This window comes from Bufo bufo, chromosome 6, assembly GCF_905171765.1.
Source record: "Bufo bufo chromosome 6, aBufBuf1.1, whole genome shotgun sequence".
Taxonomy (NCBI): Eukaryota; Metazoa; Chordata; class Amphibia; order Anura; family Bufonidae; genus Bufo; species Bufo bufo.
In genome coordinates, this window is record NC_053394.1 from 72,889,372 (window position 1) to 72,907,897 (window position 18,526).

The following is an 18,526-nucleotide window of genomic DNA, read 5'->3' on the forward strand; positions in this document are numbered from 1 at the left end:
GAGCTCTATGTACCGTCAGCACAGTGGGAGAAAACCCCCACTGCGCCACTGTCTAGTAATACTCCAGAGGGGCGTAACTAAGCAACTCCTGGTTTTCACTAGAGCCCTAGATGGTAGGGTTAGACTTAGCCGCAGAAAGTTGCCAGGGTCCACTCTGGAGCGTGACCTAGACAGTGACAGCAGGAGCGAATGGACAACAGGTACCAGAAGGTACCGACGGCACATAGGCAAACATAACAGACAGGTAAATACAAAACAGGGCAAATAATACAAGCAGGAGTTCATGCAAGGGAGCAGGAGTGGCAATGAGCAGAGAAGGACTTGCTCCACCAGTAGTAATCTGCATGGCCTTGTCATGCCACTCTGCTGCAAAGGCTTGCTGAACACAGACATCAGAATAAACACAAAGTAACTAAAACATAACTGGCAGAACAGAAAGACAGGAAAAAGGACGCAAATGAACAAGTAGGGAAACTCACAGAGCACAGACAGACAGACAGACACAGATCCCATGGGTCAGCAGCATGGGAGAGAAAGTACAAACCAGGCGCAGGACAGGACAAGACAACACACACCAGGAGAGCTGACACAGAACTGAGGAAACCTCAGCCTTATATACAGGTTCCATGGGTGCAGCAGAGAGACCACACCCATGGAGCAGACAGAGGATTAACTCCTAATAGGAATACAGGGGAGTTAACCCATACAGAACCACAAATAATACAGAGGAACGGAGCTGCAGCGAGAGCATAGACAGAAGGTCACAGCCAGCAGTAATGACTGTGACAGATTCCCTCGAATGAATGGAGAAACTGTCGACTGTTTCCAGCAGTTCCATGAGAATGAATAGATTGGTGGCATGAAGCTCCATTTATTCGGGGTAATCTGTGTCCCTCGTTCTTGGGATCAGTGGAGGTCCTAATGGTGAAGATTCGGCTCAGTTTGAGCTGCTGGGGTTCTACACATCCTCTGTGACCTGTACAGAGGTCACAGAGCATGTATAGGCGAGGAGGTGAGCTATTGTGAATGCTGTGATCCTGTATTATCTATATAGAAAGTTTATCTTCCATTGTAATCCTTCCTGTGATGATAATGACATGACTGCTGACAAATGTGATTTCTACTATTAGAGCACAGAGCGCAGTGAGTTAACATTCTGTGCCATAATGGTAAGTCATTTCAGTGGTGCTGGCTTAGGACTCGGGCCCACGCCAGTGCTTGCGGGTGTCAGCTGGTGTGGTAACCAACAGTGAATATCGCGGCTTGTCATATTTGATCATTGCCATGAAAATACATCATCTAGGGAGTCTAAAATCCTACCTGGAGGATCCTGAATTAGGCTACTGCTCGAGTCCCCCTTAAATATCTTTCATTTGAATGAATCCAGACCTCATGTTGTATCTGCTCAATTTTCTACGAGTTGTTTCTGTTTAATTCTCTATAATGTGATTTTAATTATATTCTGATTATGATCAGCACAGCTATTAGTTCCATATGTGACAGTGATCCATCTGTCCGCCTCACATGGTGCATACATACAGATTTGGGCCAATGTAACTTTCTGGGCAGTCATGAGCAGGAGGCGATCCCCAGAGACTGCTTGATCACTATCTGTTTTCGGCACCATCTTCCAGTAGGAAAGAGGGATGAGGGACAGACCTATTAAACGAGCAGATGTTATATGTTAGGAGCACGCGGCGGAGAGTCACAGTGTAAAGTGATGGTAACAATATGTACACATTCCAACCAACGTAGTACGTGAAAGGTTAGGCCTGGTGTTTAGGAACATGGAACTTGTATCCAAGATACACTTACGAGCTGCAGATCATACACTGCAACTAATGGATAATATATATATATATATATATATACTGTATATTTATATTAGCATCGGTATTTAAGAGATATATATATATACATTTTTTTTTAAAGATCCTATGGCTTATTTAGCTTCCGATTCTTAGATAGTGGCACACTGCTGTATTAGGGCATATTATTATCATAGAGGAGGTGGTCCTCCACTAGGTATCCTCCGTATATGAGACAAGACAGAGAGTGGTCATCATAATGTGCAGCCGCTGTAGGGGAAATGCCCAGTGGTGATTAGCTGATCATCAGTCCAGCATCCTTACAAAAGTGGGTTATTTCCTTGAAACAACCCTTTTAAAGGGGTTGTCCATGATTGACTATCTTTCTAAATTACAGCCCCACCCCGCTGGACTTACAGCTCAGTTCTGTCTCTGCAGCTCTCCGCCTGTAAACTTCTGGCATAGATGGGGTCACGTGCACCGCTGCAGCCAATCTCTGGTCTCAGCAGTGGTGGTCCCCAAGCACTACATGATCCAGCAGTGACCCTTGGAGACACCTCGTCGCAGACAATCAATCATTGCTTAAGTGGCACACGTGACCCAGCCGGTGTTGGAAGTTGACATGTGGGGACTAAAGTGCAATGAAGACAGATGGGGACCAACGGAGCCGGAACCTAGCGGTGGGGAACAGGTAAGCATCCTTCCCTTCACGGGTCTGGCAGGGTAGGGGTGTAATTTAAAAAGTAAATCAATCCTGTGGCCCGTCTGCTGTGGCCCAGTGTGGAGGCAGTGACCCATGCGCAAACTGTCACTTACCTTTTCCTTGCTGACACAGACATCTCTGCATCGGTTGCCTTGACCTGGCCACAATCCTGTACAGGAAAAGGACTGGTCTGAAAGATGGCTTTCCGAGGACTTCTGGCTATGTAGTGAACAACAAAGTGAAATTTTGGGCAAAAGACGTATTTTCACTTAATCTTTTGTCCAGGGGGTAAATTTAAAGGGGTTTTCTGAGATTTTGATGTTGATATCTTCAGGACAGATCATCATTATCAGATTGGAGGGGCTCTGACTCCCAGCACCCCTGTTGATCAGCTGTGAGCACTGTGGCCTCCTGGCAGAAAACCAAGCACAGAGCCATCCATTAGATAGTGGCAGTGCTTGGTATTACAGCTAAGCCCTATTCACCTGAATAGGACTGAGCCGCACCTGGGCCACGTGACCAATGAACGTGACGTCACAGTGATTACGGAGCGCCGCAGCCTCTTTAAAAAAAAAGTTGATCGGTGCTGGGACTTAGACCCATTCCAATCTGACATTCATGATTGGTCCTGACGATAGGCCATCACTATCAAAATCCGGGACAATGGCATCACAATTACTTATACAGTTAGGTTCACATACGTGGCACGTTTTCCAAACAAAAAACAAAATGCCACATCTGACATATGGCAGACACTAATGGTGCCCATTGACTATTATGGTGTACATTTGGTTTCTATAGACTTCCAAACAGTGGCACGGGGTCCCCATAGGTGAACCTTACCTAACATACATATATGCGTGGACATTGGCAGGACTAGTAAACGGTATATCTACATGGTGTATTGAGTTGTGATGTGGGATACGCCTGCTGCTCAGAATTCAAGCCTGTCTGGAATACAGTATCTGACATTGGTCCTTCTTATTAGACCCACCGATTTGCCTGTGGTACTTCTCCTCTCCTCTCTACACATGTAAAGTGTAATATCTTCTGTGAGAGAACACAGACAGAGGATTAGAACATCAGCGCTGCAAGAAGAACGTCCATTGAGAAATAACGAGTCATGAGATCCATACAGCAGCTCTTCTCTGGAAAGATCTTCTCAGTTCTCCGTCACAGAGCTCTGGGCCTTCTGCAGTACACCGGACACAAAACCAGCGTTGGCTGATACCCACCAGTGACATCACTGGAAAATTTGCTTAAGATATGATGATAATGAATAACTTCCCTTATTTGTTCTTGGGAAGCAGCATCATCTTTCCATGAAGTTCTGTAGAACATGTGAGGTTTACATGAAGTTTGCATTCATAAACAAGTCACGGATGTCATCAGAAAGGACAGAGAGAAAAAAGGAAACCCCAGCGTTCGGGTGTGGACAGAACACACAGTTACATTGTCAATGCTTCCATCACTGGTTATAGACACATACACTGATTTATGTTGTACATTGTGGTGTGTATTAGTTACTGTTGGCCAGTGTTACTATGTGTTGTGGGAGTGTAGCCCTAGGGATCCATCAGATTACCTATGAGCCTTTCATTCATGGTCCAATTTTGTGCTGCGCCGCCATCTTTTTTTTTAAATAATTGGTATACATCTCTATCCGTATGTTGGGTGATGGTGATCAGTGACATTGCCGCTGCCTCTATTCACCACATACACTTCATTACACACTACGTAGACTTCAAAAGAGGAGATGAAACTATTTCAATTGTCTCCTCTCCCAGATTGCAGGAGCAGGACCTTTTTAAAGGGGTTTTCTCTGAAGGAACACTTTCTTCCTGATCTCAGGATAGGGATTATGTGACTGAAGGATCCACCACTGGAATACAGGGATCTAGATAAAGGGGTTTTCTCGAATACTTACATTGATGGTCTATCCTCAAGATAGACCCGCAATATCTGATAATTGGGGATCTGATACCCTGCAGATCACCTGTTACCTTTAGCCACGGCGCCAGAACTATACAGTTCCATCCAGGGTCATAGCTACCATGAATGCAGGGGAAACGGCTGCTACGGGGCCCAAACTCAGGAAGGAGCCCAGGAGGAGGACAAATGAAGTTATTCTCAAGGTCCAGGAAGCGGTGAATATAGTGCTGGTATTACTGACCTCTCCCTGGTTTTCTTCTCTGGGTGGCTGTTTTGCACTAAGTCCTGGCAGCGCACAGCTTCAGGGCAAGACGTAGTGTGCGTAGGCGCGCACTATGACCTGGCGCTGTGCATCGTCAGGTCAGTGCCTAGATTCAGTGTTGCATGAAGAGCCGAGATGCTTGCAGGATAAGAGAGGTGAGTATTTTATTTTTTTGGTACGGTCTGCGGTCTGCATTAAGGGGACCGACGGGAGGGGGTGGTCCTGTTCAAAAATGTTATATTTGCTAGCAACCTATATATGCATGTGTAGTATTCAAACCCAATTTAAAGGGATACTCCTGCTTTTAGATATTGATGACCTGTCCTCCGGATGAGTCATGAATATCTGATCAGTTGGGTCTGACACAGGGTGCCCCCCCAGCGATAATTTTTTTTTTGGAAGCTTCTGTGCTGCAGGACGCTGGCACAACTGCAGCACAATGTATGGAGCCTTCTACTTCTGGTTATAGAAAAGAGTTGTTCAGTGGGGGGGATGTTGGCGTCCCCCACTGATCTGATGTTGATGACCTATCCGGTCAATATATTAAAGCCGGAGTACCCCTTTTATTTATCTATTTTCTATTGATTCTGTGATTAAATGGAGTGGAGTATCCCAGTCCGAGCCCTGTCATGTGTGTGGTTAAAACTGGCAGAATGTTGGCTATAGAAGGCAGACAAGGAGATGAGAAGCGTGTGCAGGGAGTATTTACATAGCGAGGAGCGTGCGGATGGGGAAACCTGAACAGAACATATCTGGAGGAAGAGAAGGCATCTTCCTGTCATTCTTTCAGAAAGTACAGCACAGGAGATTAATTTTCCATTTTTTTCTAGACACTGTATGACTTGCATTTTGGAGTGATCTGCATTGTTGGGTTTCCTCTGCTTTGACATATAAATTGGAAAACCAGGATGACCAAGATTTCTGAATATGATAAGTAATTGCAGAAAGCTCCTGTCTTGTGACATTGCTCACGATATAAAAAAAAAAGAACACCTCCTGAATTCCCTGCTGTCCGCCTGGTATGCTGTGGGTCAGTTACCATGCCGGAGGGGAACAATGCCAGCCTATCTTTTGCTGTAGTTAAGAATAGTGCGATATGTATTAGGGCAGATTTACTAATCCTGTCTAAAATGTAGGCAGTCTAAAGATGTGCCAGATTCATCACAGGAGCTCAGGCTGGATGAGAAATTTGGTGCATGGCTGGATACTTTTGTCTAACTTTATACCAGGCATTGGTTGGCTTAGTTTGTGGTTGAACTTTATATGTATTTATTTACTTTTTCTTGTGTTTATTTTGTATTTTTGTAATTTTGGTGCAAAACGGTACATCTCAAGTCATGCCACTTTCATGGTAAGCCACGGCCTTTCCTACTAAGGTCTCTTTGACGTGTCAGTGTATCACAGACGTGTGCAGTCCATGGTCTCCATGGGAAGCACTCATACCCCTTGACTTTAATGCGTGTATTCACACATAGGTGGTTTTCCACAAACCATGGGTCTGTGGTGACACTACAGGAGCATGCTATATTTTTGCCATGATTACAAATCCCTCACACACATTATAGTCTATGAGTCCGTGAAAACCATGGACACAACATAGATGTCATTTGGTCTGTGGTTTTTATGGATCGTTGCTAAGAGAAGTCTCTGAAAACCAATTATCAGCCTAGCATTGTCCGTACAGATGACACACGGAGGGCAAAAATCACGCCCAAGAACCCAACAGGGAGAAGAATCATGGACATCTTTACGCATGAATCATTGACCGTCTTGACATGGATATTATCATGGACATGAACGTGTAAGAGTCCTAAGGCACGTGCCTCAGATGAGGTGCAGAGAACTATTCTTTTGGGCTTATGTGCATCATAAATATGTCTAAAATGAGATGCACCAATTTCGACAAAAATTTGTCCGAATTTAGGCGCAGCTACAATAGTAAATGTTGACCATTGTATGTGTAATGTTTTTTTAATTTTTTTTATAATTTTTATTTAGAAAACCACAAAATTATAACAATACATAATTAAACCATGACATCCTCCATTGTCGTCTCTCTTTTTTTTATCACTCCCCAACCCAAATTGTACGTGTCATTTAAAAGTTTCAAAAGAAGTATGTAAGAGGAGAGCGAGTTCCATAAAAATGAGTTCAAGTGTTTAGGAAGAAGTTCTCATGGACAAACCCTCCAATGTTGGAGAGAAAAGCCACTCTTGTTGGTTTCACCACCAGTAGGGAAGGGGGCAGAGAGTTGGGGATCTCCTCCTCACGGGTGGCACAGCATCTGCAGCAGGTACCCTCGTTAAGACAACCCCCTTTACAAGATGAATCTGATGCAGCAACCGTCTGATCACCTCAAGCTCAGCTTTGGAAACCCTAAGTCGGGCATCGGCAATCTCTGGCACCCAAGCTGTTGTGACACTACAACTACCCGAATGCTCAGAACAGCAGAGCAAGTGTGCATGCTGGGGAAGTAGTTTCACAACAGCAGGAGGGCCGGAAGGTGCTGACCCCTGCTCTAGGCAATAGGTTTATCACCAGGCGTAGCCAGCAAGACATTTGGAGTATTAGGCACTAGACATTTCAGTGACTGCATCCATCATATACAGTTGCAAGAAAAAGTATGTGAACCCTTTGAAATGATATGGATTTCTGCACAAATTGGTCATAAAATGTGATCTGATCTTCATCTAAGTCACAACAATAGACAATCACAGTCTGCCTAAACTAATAACACACAAAGAATTAAATGTTACCATGTTTTTATTGAACACACCATGTAAACATTCACAGTGCAGGTGGAAAAAGTAAGTGAACCCTTGGATTTAATAACTGGTTGAACCTCCTTAGACAGCAATAACTTCAACCAAACGTTTCCTGTAGTTGCAGATCAGACGTGCACAACGGTCAGGAGTAATTCTTGACCATTCCTCTTTACAGAACAGTTTCAGCTCAGCAATATTCTTGGGATGTCTGGTGTGAATCGCTTTCTTGAGGTCATGCCACAGCATCTCAATCAGGTTGAGGTCAGGACTCTGACTGGGCCACTCCAGAAGGCGTATTTACTTTGGTTTAAGCCATTCTGTTGTTAATTTACTTCTATGCTTTGGGTCGTTGTCTTGTTGCAACACCCATCTTCTGTTGAGCTTCAGCTGGTGAACAGATGGCCTTAAGTTCTCCTGCAAAATGTCTTGATAAGCTTAGGAATTCATTTTTCCTTCAATGATAGCAATCCGCCCAGGCCCTGACGCAGCAAAGCAGCCCCAAACCATGATGCTCCCACCACCATACTTCACAGTTGGGATGAGGTTTTGATGTTGGTGTGCTGTGCCTCTTTTTCTCCACACATAGTGTTGTGTGTTTCTTCCAAACAACTCAACTTTGGTTTCATCTGTCCACAGAATATTTTGCCAGTACTGCTGTGGAACATCCAGGTGCTCTTGTGCAAACTGTAAACGTGCAGCAATGTTTTTTTTGGACAGCAGTAGCTTCCTCTGTGGTATCCTCCCATGAAATCCATTCTTATTTAGTGTTTTACGTATCGTAGATTCGCTAACAGGGATGTTAGCATATGCCAGAGACTTTTGTAAGTCTTTAGCTGACACTCTAGGATTCTTCTTCACCTCATTGAGCAGTCTGCGCTGTGCTCTTGAAGTCATCTTTACAGGACGGCCACTCCTAGGGAGAGTAGCAGCAGTGCTGAACTTTCTCCATTTATAGACAATTTGTCTTACCGTGGACTGATGAACAGCAAGGCTTTTGGAGATACTTTTATAACCCTTTCCAGCTTTATGCAAGTCAACAATTCTTAATCGTAGGTTTTCTGAGAGCTCTTTTGTGTGAGGCATCATTCACATCAGGCAATGCTTCTTGTGAAAAGAAAACCCAGAACTGGTGTGTGTTTTTTATAGGGCAGGACAGCTGTAACCAACACCTCCAATCTCATCTCATTGATAGGACTCCAGTTGGCTGACACTTCACTCCAATTAGCTCTTGGAGATGTCATTAGTCTAGGGGTTCACATACTTTTTCCTCCTGCACTGTGAATGTTTACATGGTGTGTTCAATAAAAACATGGTAACATTTAATTCTTTGTGTGTTATTAGTTTAAGCAGACTGTGATTGTCTATTGTTGTGACTTAGATGAGGATCAGATCACATTTTATGACCAATTTATGCAGAAATCCATATTATTCCAAAGGGTTCACATACTTTTTCTTACAACTGTATACTCTGGCAAGCGGAGGGGGTCCCGCGTGAGCCTGATGACACTGTCCCTTTAAGACCCGTACAAACTATGGGAATGAATTATTGTAAGTGTAGCACACTCTTCCTTGTATGATTACATGGTATGACGTTCCCTAAAGAAATATGGGCAGCAACATGGTAAATTACAATATACAATCTATACTGTAGCAGTTATTACTGTAGAGCACTCTGTACACCATGCTGGGGATATAACAGAACTTGCATGTTACCTCATGCTAGACATGGCCGCGATACCATGCTAGGTTCTAAAAGGTTCTGTCCCTGGATACAACTCTTTCCATCTGGAAGAAAGATGTGAACACAACGTGCTGCCTGACAACTTATTCTACTCACAGTGGGAGCCTTAATGCTGGGTGCAGAGTCAATTTAGAGTGATTTAGAGTTGTAACTTGATGCCCACTATATACTTGGAATATGATTGCCTGAAGTAGTTGTATCCATTAGAGTAGTTATATACTGTACATTACACATGCAAAACTTGTAAACCAACCCTGCAATGGCAATGTTTCGATCCCATGCAGTGGCCCTCTGTTGATAACTAGAAACATCCCAAGAAAAAAAAAAATAATAATAATTCGCCGGTTGCTATTTTTATTATTATTATCATCGTAAAATTCTATATAGGAAATGTTTACATAGTACAATCTGTATAAGGCTACTTTCACACCAGTGTTTTTGATGGATCCATCATGGATCAGCAAAAACGCTTCAGTCTTGATAATACAATCGTCTACATATGTCATGAACAGATCCGGGTGTATTATGTCTAAAATAGCCATGACGGATCCGTCTCTAAAACCATTGTAAGTCAATGGGGGACCGATCCGTTTTCTATTGTGTCAGAGGAAACTGATCCGTCTCCATAGACTTAGGCCTCTTGCACACGGCCGTTGTGCTCCCGTGGCAGTATTGGGGGCCGCATACAGCTGTTCCGCAATACACGAGGCACCAGTCTTGTGCATTCCGCATCACAGATGCGGACCCGTTCACTTGAATGAGGTGCGGTGCGGAATGGAAGCACGAAGCACTACACTCCGTGGTTTTTCGATGCGTGCTTCCATTCCTCAAAAAAATAGAACTTGTTCTATCTTTTTGCGGAACGGATGGATCACGGATCCATTCAAGTTGAATAGGTTTGGATCCGTCCCGACCGCTTCTAGGACGTTGCCCGTGCATTGGGGACCGCACAAAGCACGGAACGGAACCGCAACGGCCGTGTGCACGACGCCTTACATTGTGAGTCATGACGGATCCTTCATGCTCCGCATCCCAGTACGTACTCAAAAACGCTGCTTGCATGGGTTCATGGGAACACAGTGAAACGGAACAGAATACATTCTGTTGCACTCTGTTCCCTTCAGTTCAGTTTAGTCCCCATTGACAATAAATGGGGATAAAACTGAAGCGTTTTCCTCCGCTATTGTCATCTTATGATGGATCATATGAGGCTATCTAGCTGTCTATCAATTTTTTTTGTCAATAAATATGCAGTGTCATAGTTTTTAGGGCTGTCAGACAATTTGGTTTTGTTTTCCCTATATATGACCATACAATGTTCCGATATTGTGCATTGCACATAGAATGAACATATTTAAATTAATTAAATTTATATCACATCAGTAAGGTGTCTTTTTCTTATATGGATGGGAACATGTCTTTGTGGGATGCAAAATTAAGGGGCACATTTATTAAGACCGGCGTTTTAGATGACAGTCTTAATAAGCCCCAAAAATGGCGGTGCACCGCCATCTGCGCCTAAAATACGCCTAATATAGGGGTATTTTATTACAATAAATGACCGCTTAAGTGCATACCAAAGACTGAATCTTATGGCGTATTGCCAGGATAGTAGACAGCTGAGGGCCCCTGGCTAAAATCAGCACGTGGGCCCCTTTCCTCCATCATGCCTGCAACTTGCAGTTTCTCACCTTTAAAATAATGATCGTAAATTTCTCATACAATAATTGGTATTATCCCTGGAGGTCTAAGTTAGTGAAAGGATAATGGTAACATTTCTGGTGATCTAGAACAGTGATGGGTTTTATTTTATTAAATACCTAGTGGTCTAGGGTAGTGAAGGGGATAACCGTAACATTATTGGTGGTCAAGGAGAGGAAAAGATTAATGGTACATCCCTAGTGAGCTACAGGTTTGAATGTGGCCAATGATAGTATTACTAGGGTTAATGATAACATCCCTGGTGCTCAAGTGACCTAGCAAGGTAATAATAGCATCAGTGGTCATCTAGGGCAGTGAAGGGGTTAACTCCCTATGCTGAAAACTACTGGACTTTGTAATTCTGGCCCTGTGTCTCTAAATGGCTCAGACAAGGCTTTGTGATCGGCTGACAGGCGATGTTTGTGTGATCTAAGAGAGACCCATGGAGTGTAGAAGCAGGTTACTTGCTTTTAAACCCCCTGTGACTAGACTGGGCCTCACCCGCCTTCTGGGTTGCTGTGTAGCGGCACAGGCTTTATGTACACCCCTGGCCTTAAAATCTCAATCAGTAGATGTCTGACATCAGTAACTGATGACCTGGAGAACTGATCATGAGCACTTCTTCCTAAACACAAATTTGTATGGAACTCTCTCCTCTACGTACATCTTTTGAAACTTTTAAATTACACATACAATGGCCAACATACACTATTGTAGCTGCGCCTAAATTCTGACAAATTTGTGCCAAAATTGGTTCATCTCATTTTAGACATATTTATGATGCACATAAGCCCAAAAGAATAGTTCACTGCACCTCATCCGCTGAGGGACGTACCTTAGGACTCTTACACCTCCACGTCCATGATGATATCCACGTCAAGATGGTCAATGATTCATCTGTAAAGATGTCCATGAAGAATCCCTGTTTGGTTCTTGGGCGTGTTTTTTGCCCTCTGTGTGTCATCTGTACGGACAATGCTAGGCTGAAAATTGGTTTCCAGAGGATATTCTAGCAACGATCTATGAAAACCACGGACCAAACGAGGATGACATCTGTGTTGTGTCCATGGTTTTCACTGACTCATAGACTAGAATGTGTGTGAGGTTCCTTCACATTTTTTTCTTGCACATCCGATGCTTTCAGGCAATCACAATGCAGGGCCCCACCGATCAGGACGTGATTGGATATTCTAGCAACATTCCATCACTTACCATGATGGGAAATTGTACAGAATGCCATATGCACCGCAGAGGCAGCCCATCCAGCTCCTATGAGGCCCATAAAGAGGACCTGTCACCTCTCCTGAAATGTCAGTTTTACTAACTACTTGCATTCCCCATGTAATAACAATTCTGGAGCATCTATTATTATGACCCTATGTTGTGCTATTCCTTTATTATTCCTGCTAGAAGTTTACAAATAAATTGCCAGCAGTCTGCAGTAACGGTACTGCTGGCTTTCACCAGTAGCAGGTGTATCTGACTCTGTCCAGGCCTCAGACTGTGAAGGGGCACCCCTCCATCTGGTAACACCCATCTGTACCTTTACTGCTAGCAATTCCTTCATAATTTTTAGTAGAAAAGACAAAGGAATGGAACAACATAGAGTCAGAAGAATAGATGCTCCTGGAGATGTCTGGAGAGGTGACAGGTCCGGCCATACCCATTAGGTAAACGTTGTCTGAACTCAGAAATTTTGGCATGACTGGCTGACCATCTAATGTGTACAGGGGCCCCTGTCTTCTATGTACTACACTGATTGAAGACATTGCTTGAACTAAATGTATGAAAAATATTTGGATATTGTTCTCCTTCTTATACCCTTTTTCTTTTCAGATTCTATAGGTGGGACATTTCCAGCCTCCTCTCACCGATGTCATCACAAGCAGAAGCACTGCATGCCCATGCCACAATGTGGGGGATTGGTAATCAGCCCCCTCCTTTTCCATCCCCATGCCAAGGGATCCCAGATCATGATGGATACCACCCAGAAAGCAGTAAAGAGGCAGGCTAGTTTCTGTAATGCCATCACCTTCAGCAACAGAGCAGTGGTCATACATGAACAAGTGCGGCTTAAGGTAGGTGGACATTACTTGGCCAGTGATCTGTGTAGTGCAAATGTCTGACTGGTGGCTATAGTACAGTGCACCTAGCCTCATCCCATTGTACCTGTTCTCCAGACTGGTATTAGATTTTCCTAAGCCAGTGAGGTCATTTATCATGCAAAAATGCGCACAATATGTAGTTTGGCAACCTGCAGCATTTATCAGACTCCTATTATTTTAGAAGCCTAGTAAGAGACACATTAATCAAGCCTGAGCAGAAGGTTCACAATGTAAAAGTGCGGACTCTAAAGAGCATACGACTCTAATCAGAATGGCTGAAAATGAGGGAATCAAGTGGAATTCCTGCTGCTTGATTTATAATACGACATTTAGATAATGTACGGGCACAGATTATCAAACTGAGATATATTCACAGCATTTTCTTGTCCTGACTGAGACTCCCAATGAAGCACCGATGCTCAACTAGTGGCTTACGTGCCCCCACCCAACCACATTGAGGAGGACTCTGGAAGCAGCAGTGCGAATATGCTTGTGTCACCAGCAATCCCATAAACTTTGAATACAGAGAAGAGAGGAACCCCTGTTCTATTGATCGGTGAGGGTCCAGGCTATCAAACGCTTATCACCTATTCTGGCCATAGGTGACAAATATAGTTAGTGGGAAAACCTGTTAAAAATGAGGAATCCCCTTTGTATATTGAAAAGTCATGTAACGTTCTAATGTGCCTTTGGGGCGGTAGCCCCTGGCCCGACGCTTCCAGGGGGCCCATGTGTGGCTGTCTGTCTTTGTAATGTGTATGCATGTGTTCAATGTCGGACTGGCGTGCCTTAAATATCTGATCAGTGGAGGTCCGACTTCCCGCAGCCCACCAAGCATACCAAATACAGCGCTGTACATTGGTATTGCAGCTCGGCCCCATTCACTTGAATTGTGACTAATGAATGTGACTTCAGTGGCCAAAGAAGAGGCCACTGTGCTCACCAGAACGCCATGGGCTCTTCAAACAGCTGATTGGTGAGGGACCCGGGAGTCAGACTCCCACTGATCAGATATTGATGACCTATCCTGACTGGATAGGTCGCCCATATTGAAAACCCCTTTAAAGGGCTTCTGTCACCCCACTAAAGTCATTTTTATATTTTTTGGCTACTTAAATTCCTTATACTGCGATATATCAATATATAATGCTCTTACTGATTTTCGTTCTGTAGTTTCTTCAAAAAACGGACTTTTATAATATGTACAGTAAATGACCTCTCTAGCAGCAGGTAGGGCGGCTACTTGCTGGTAGCAGCCGCATCCTCCTTTCATAATGACGCCCCCTCCTCATGTTGATTGACAGGGCCAGCGAACGCGCTCGTCCTCTGACTGAACCTGTCTGCGTTCAAAATTTTGCGCCTGCGCCGTAACGGTCTTCAGTCGGCGCAGGCGCACTGATAGGAGGACGCTCGCTCGGCTGCTCCTCCCTCAGTGCGCCTGCGTCGGGTGTAGATGTGACGTCATCGGCGCAGGCGCATTGAGGATGGAGCGGCCGAGCGAGCGTCCTCCTCTCAGTGCACCTGCGCCGACTGAAGACCGGTACGGCGCAGGCGCGAAATTTTGAACGCAGACAGGGCCAGTCAGAGGACGAGCGCGTTCGCTGGCCCTGTCAATCAACATGAGGAGGGGGCGTCATTATGAAAGGAGGATGCGGCTGCTACCAGCAAGTAGCCGCCCTACCTGCTGCTAGAGAGGTCATTTACATATTATAAAAGTCAGTTTTTTGAAGAAAATACAGAACGAAAATCAGTAAGAGCATTATATATTGATATATCGCAGTATAAGGAATTTAAGTAGCCAAAAAAAAAAAAGGCTTTAGTGGGGTGACAGATGCCCTTTAATATATTAAATAGAGAACTTTCCATATGACTTTGAGTGTGATATCTGTGGTGTGCATGGTTGGACTGGGCCATCAGAGGATACTCCGATGAGCCCAGGTTCTCATGGAATAGTGGGCCCCATAGGTCCAGGAGAAATAATCCCATTTGGATCTGTCTTTGGAGCCAGTCACTTGCCACTAAGGTCTATTTCTTTGAATCAAAACCTATTAGACATTATGGATGAAATAAGGGTTGGGCCCTGAGAACAGTTTCCTCTGGTGGACCCCAGGAACCCCAGTCCGACACTGGTGGTGTCTGTGGCTTTACATTGTTTTTAGTTACTTGTCAGCAAAGTATGAAGAAAACTTACCAAGAATAATTTCCCCCTTACATGCACCTTTCCACCTCGTCTAGCAATGACATGGTGTCAAACCATTACACTGCCTCCAAGTCAATTACCATTTGCGGCAAAAATATTCTGGCAGCTTTCGCTTGTCAGTTGGGTTTGGGATATGTTAATTTTCCGTGCTAAATTGGCATGAGGAAAGAAAACATATCTGGCCTTTACTGGTTTTAAAACCTGCAAGTGAGGAGAAAACCAGTGTACACAATTTATTTTGTGAGAGGAACCGCACTCCTAGGCATCTCGCAGGTCTAAAAACGTCACGCCTGGCTTCCTTCATTTAAATGGAAGGAAAGGATACGTATCGAACAAGCATATTTGGACCAGCCTTGATGACTGCGGCTATAGTCTGTCAAGTCCGATTACACGCAAGCTCTTTGTCTTGGCTGGCCATCCTAGAAAAATAAACTGGATCTCAAAAGTAGAGGATGTCTCTGTGTTGTTATACGTGACATCTTATGGCTTGTGACAATCCAAGCATACAGTCGATTGACTTTATATGTATATTTGCCCTTTCTCTATAACATATAGAAGAACGTGTTGCAGGAGGACCTTACACAGCTGTAAAATATCTGGTAATATGAGCAAAAACCACAGGCGTGGACTGTTTTCACAGGAATCCATAGAGTATACGTGTGCCTTGTACGTGTCAAGGTTATTTCGCTCTCATATAACCTGTCGTCTCTTGGAGAGAAATTATAATAAGACATTTCACTTTTATTTAAGAGATATTAGGGGAGAATTGTCAAAGCTAGTTGTAACAAAAAAAATGGCCTATTTGCCCATAGCAACTAATCAGAATCCGCCTTTTATTTTTGAGAGCTCATTTGGAAAATGAAAGGATCAATCTGATTGGTTGCAACTAAACCAGTGTCCCTTTGCACCAGTTTTGATAAATTTCCCCCAATGGGAGTGATATATCAAAACTGGTGTAAAGGAAAAGTGGCTTAGTTGTCCATGACAACCAATCAGATTCCACGTTTCATTTTTCAGCGATCCTTTGTAAAATGAAACAAAGCCAGTTTCCCTTTGCACCATTCATAACTGGGTTAGGCTACTTTCACATCAGCGTTTTCCTTTTCGGTGTTGATATCCGTCATAGGATCTCAAAACCGGAGGAAAACGCCTCAGTTCTGTCCCCATTTATTGTCAATGGGAACAAAACTGAAGGGAACGGAGTGCGCCAGAATGCATTCCGTTCAGTTGCGTTCCCATGAGGTACACAGAAGCTCCGCAAGCAGCGTTTTTGAGTGCATCATGGGATATGGAGCAAGACGGATCCGGCATGAAACACAATGTAAGTCAATGGTGCCGGATCCGTTTTCTCTGACCCAAAAGTAAACGGATTCAGCACCCATTGACTTACAATGGTTTTAGAGTTGGATCCGTCATGGCTATTTTAGGGATAATACAACCCGATCCGTTCATAACGGATGCAACTGGTTGTATTATCCTAATAGAAGCATTTTTGCTGATCCATGACGGATCCAGCAAAAACGCAGATGTGAAAGTAGCCGGACAGAACAGCTGAGCAGTCTTTGTTATTCTGGTTCCATAACTCCCATTTACTTCTATAGGAGTTACATAAACGATAGGTGATCAATATCAGATTGGTGAGGGCCAGATATCCTCTTAAAGGAGTTCTCCGGGCTTTTAATATTGATGACCTATCCTCAGGATAATACAAGGGTGTGGAGTAGATGTGGTCCACCGTTTTTCAATACTTCTTGGCGCAAAGACACGACCTCAGTTAGTTGTAGATGGTTCCTTTATTGTTTATATAGAGAGGTGACAACGCGTTTCGGAGTAGCAAACACTCCTTTTTCAAGTCTGAAGTTAAAAAAAACAACGTCCTCTGTGCAGACAGTGCGTTTTCTAGGAGAAAAACGCGCTGTCTGCACAGAGGACGTTGTTTTTTTAACTTCAGACTTGAAAAAGGAGTGTTCGCTACTCCGAAACGCGTTGTCACCTCTCTATATAAACAATAAAGGAACCATCTACAACTACCTGAGGTCATACCTTTGCGCCAAGAAATATTGAAAAACGGTGGACCACATCTACTCCACACCCTTGTATTGTCTTTTCATCGCTCCTCTGGAGGACTGGCAACCCTACAAGCGAGAAGCGACTGATACTGGCAGCACCGACCACTATCTAACCACACGCCTACACTAGTGTTGTGCCTATGCTTGCACAACACAAAAAGGTGAGCACAACTTATTTTTCTGGTCAACTATTTAACCCAAAAACTATTACCCTATGAGCGCCTCTCCCTTTTCTGCCACAATTGCTATCCTCAGGATAGGTCATCATTATCAGATCGGCGGGGGTCCGACACCCGGCACCCCCGCCGATCAGCAGTATGAAGGGAATGTGCATGTACCATCTCCTGTCTCTCTTCCTGCTTTTATGTCTATGGTGAGCAGGAAGAGAAAAGGGAGACGGCATGTGCTCACTGCGCACACCTTGCCTTTATACAGCTGATTGGTGGGGGGGCTCGGAGTCAGACTCCCGCCGATCTGATATTGATGACCTATCATGAGGATAGGTCATCAATATTAAAAGCCCGCAGAACCCCTTGAAGAGGACATCGGCGGGGGAGCCCGGACAACACCTTTCAATATTTACCTATATGCCGTCTAGATTGTAGCAGTGGTATAGTGGGCACCCACAGACTCTATGCTTTCCCTGTTATGCTTTTAATTTCATACTTTCTTTTTTCTGTTGGATTCCATGTGAATCTCAGAAATGTATTTCTTCCAGAGACCTAATATCTCCACCCAGGGCCCTTTAAGAGTCCTAGTACTTGTTTCGTAACGCCAGTAGCAATTAAGCAGCAAGGGCCCCCTTTTAGTAATACTGTGGATCGTACCCAAGTGTAGGAATGCCAGAGTGGTAGGGTTGCCTAAATGTTCTTTAATGTTGGTGCACGTGTCACGGTGCTCCTACCTGGATACGCTAGACTCCAGGCTTTGGCCCTGAAGCAATGAAAGGTGGGGGGGGGGGGGTTGATGAAGGGGATGATGAAATAAATTGAGTCCAGACCTTGTGATAAAGTTAAATAACAGCTTTACTTTGCATAAACGTTTCTCCAACTGTTTCAGGCTTTGTCTTGGTTCCCAGCAGGTTTTAGCATTAACTTTGGCAGGTGAACAAACCCAACCCTGCTACATCTGGCGCTCTCTGGCTCTGCTGTGTTGACAGGCTTACTGAATAACTTTGCTTTAGCTGTCTGCTGCAACTTCTCTCTGTAGTCTGACTCTAGATTTGTCCAGGGAAAACTCC

The 18,526-nt window shown here is 44.1% G+C and overlaps 1 protein-coding gene across 2 annotated transcripts in view; it reads left to right on the forward strand.

Annotated features, from left to right (window-relative positions):
* NEURL1 (neuralized E3 ubiquitin protein ligase 1) overlaps positions 1-18,526 on the forward strand; it is a 291,834-nt gene that overhangs the window by 224,999 nt on the left and 48,309 nt on the right. For both annotated transcript variants that reach the window (XM_040437455.1, XM_040437456.1), the window contains exon 2: positions 12,749-12,990. In XM_040437455.1, the coding sequence (XP_040293389.1) occupies positions 12,749-12,990 (242 nt within the window). The remainder of the gene's footprint in view (positions 1-12,748; positions 12,991-18,526) is intronic.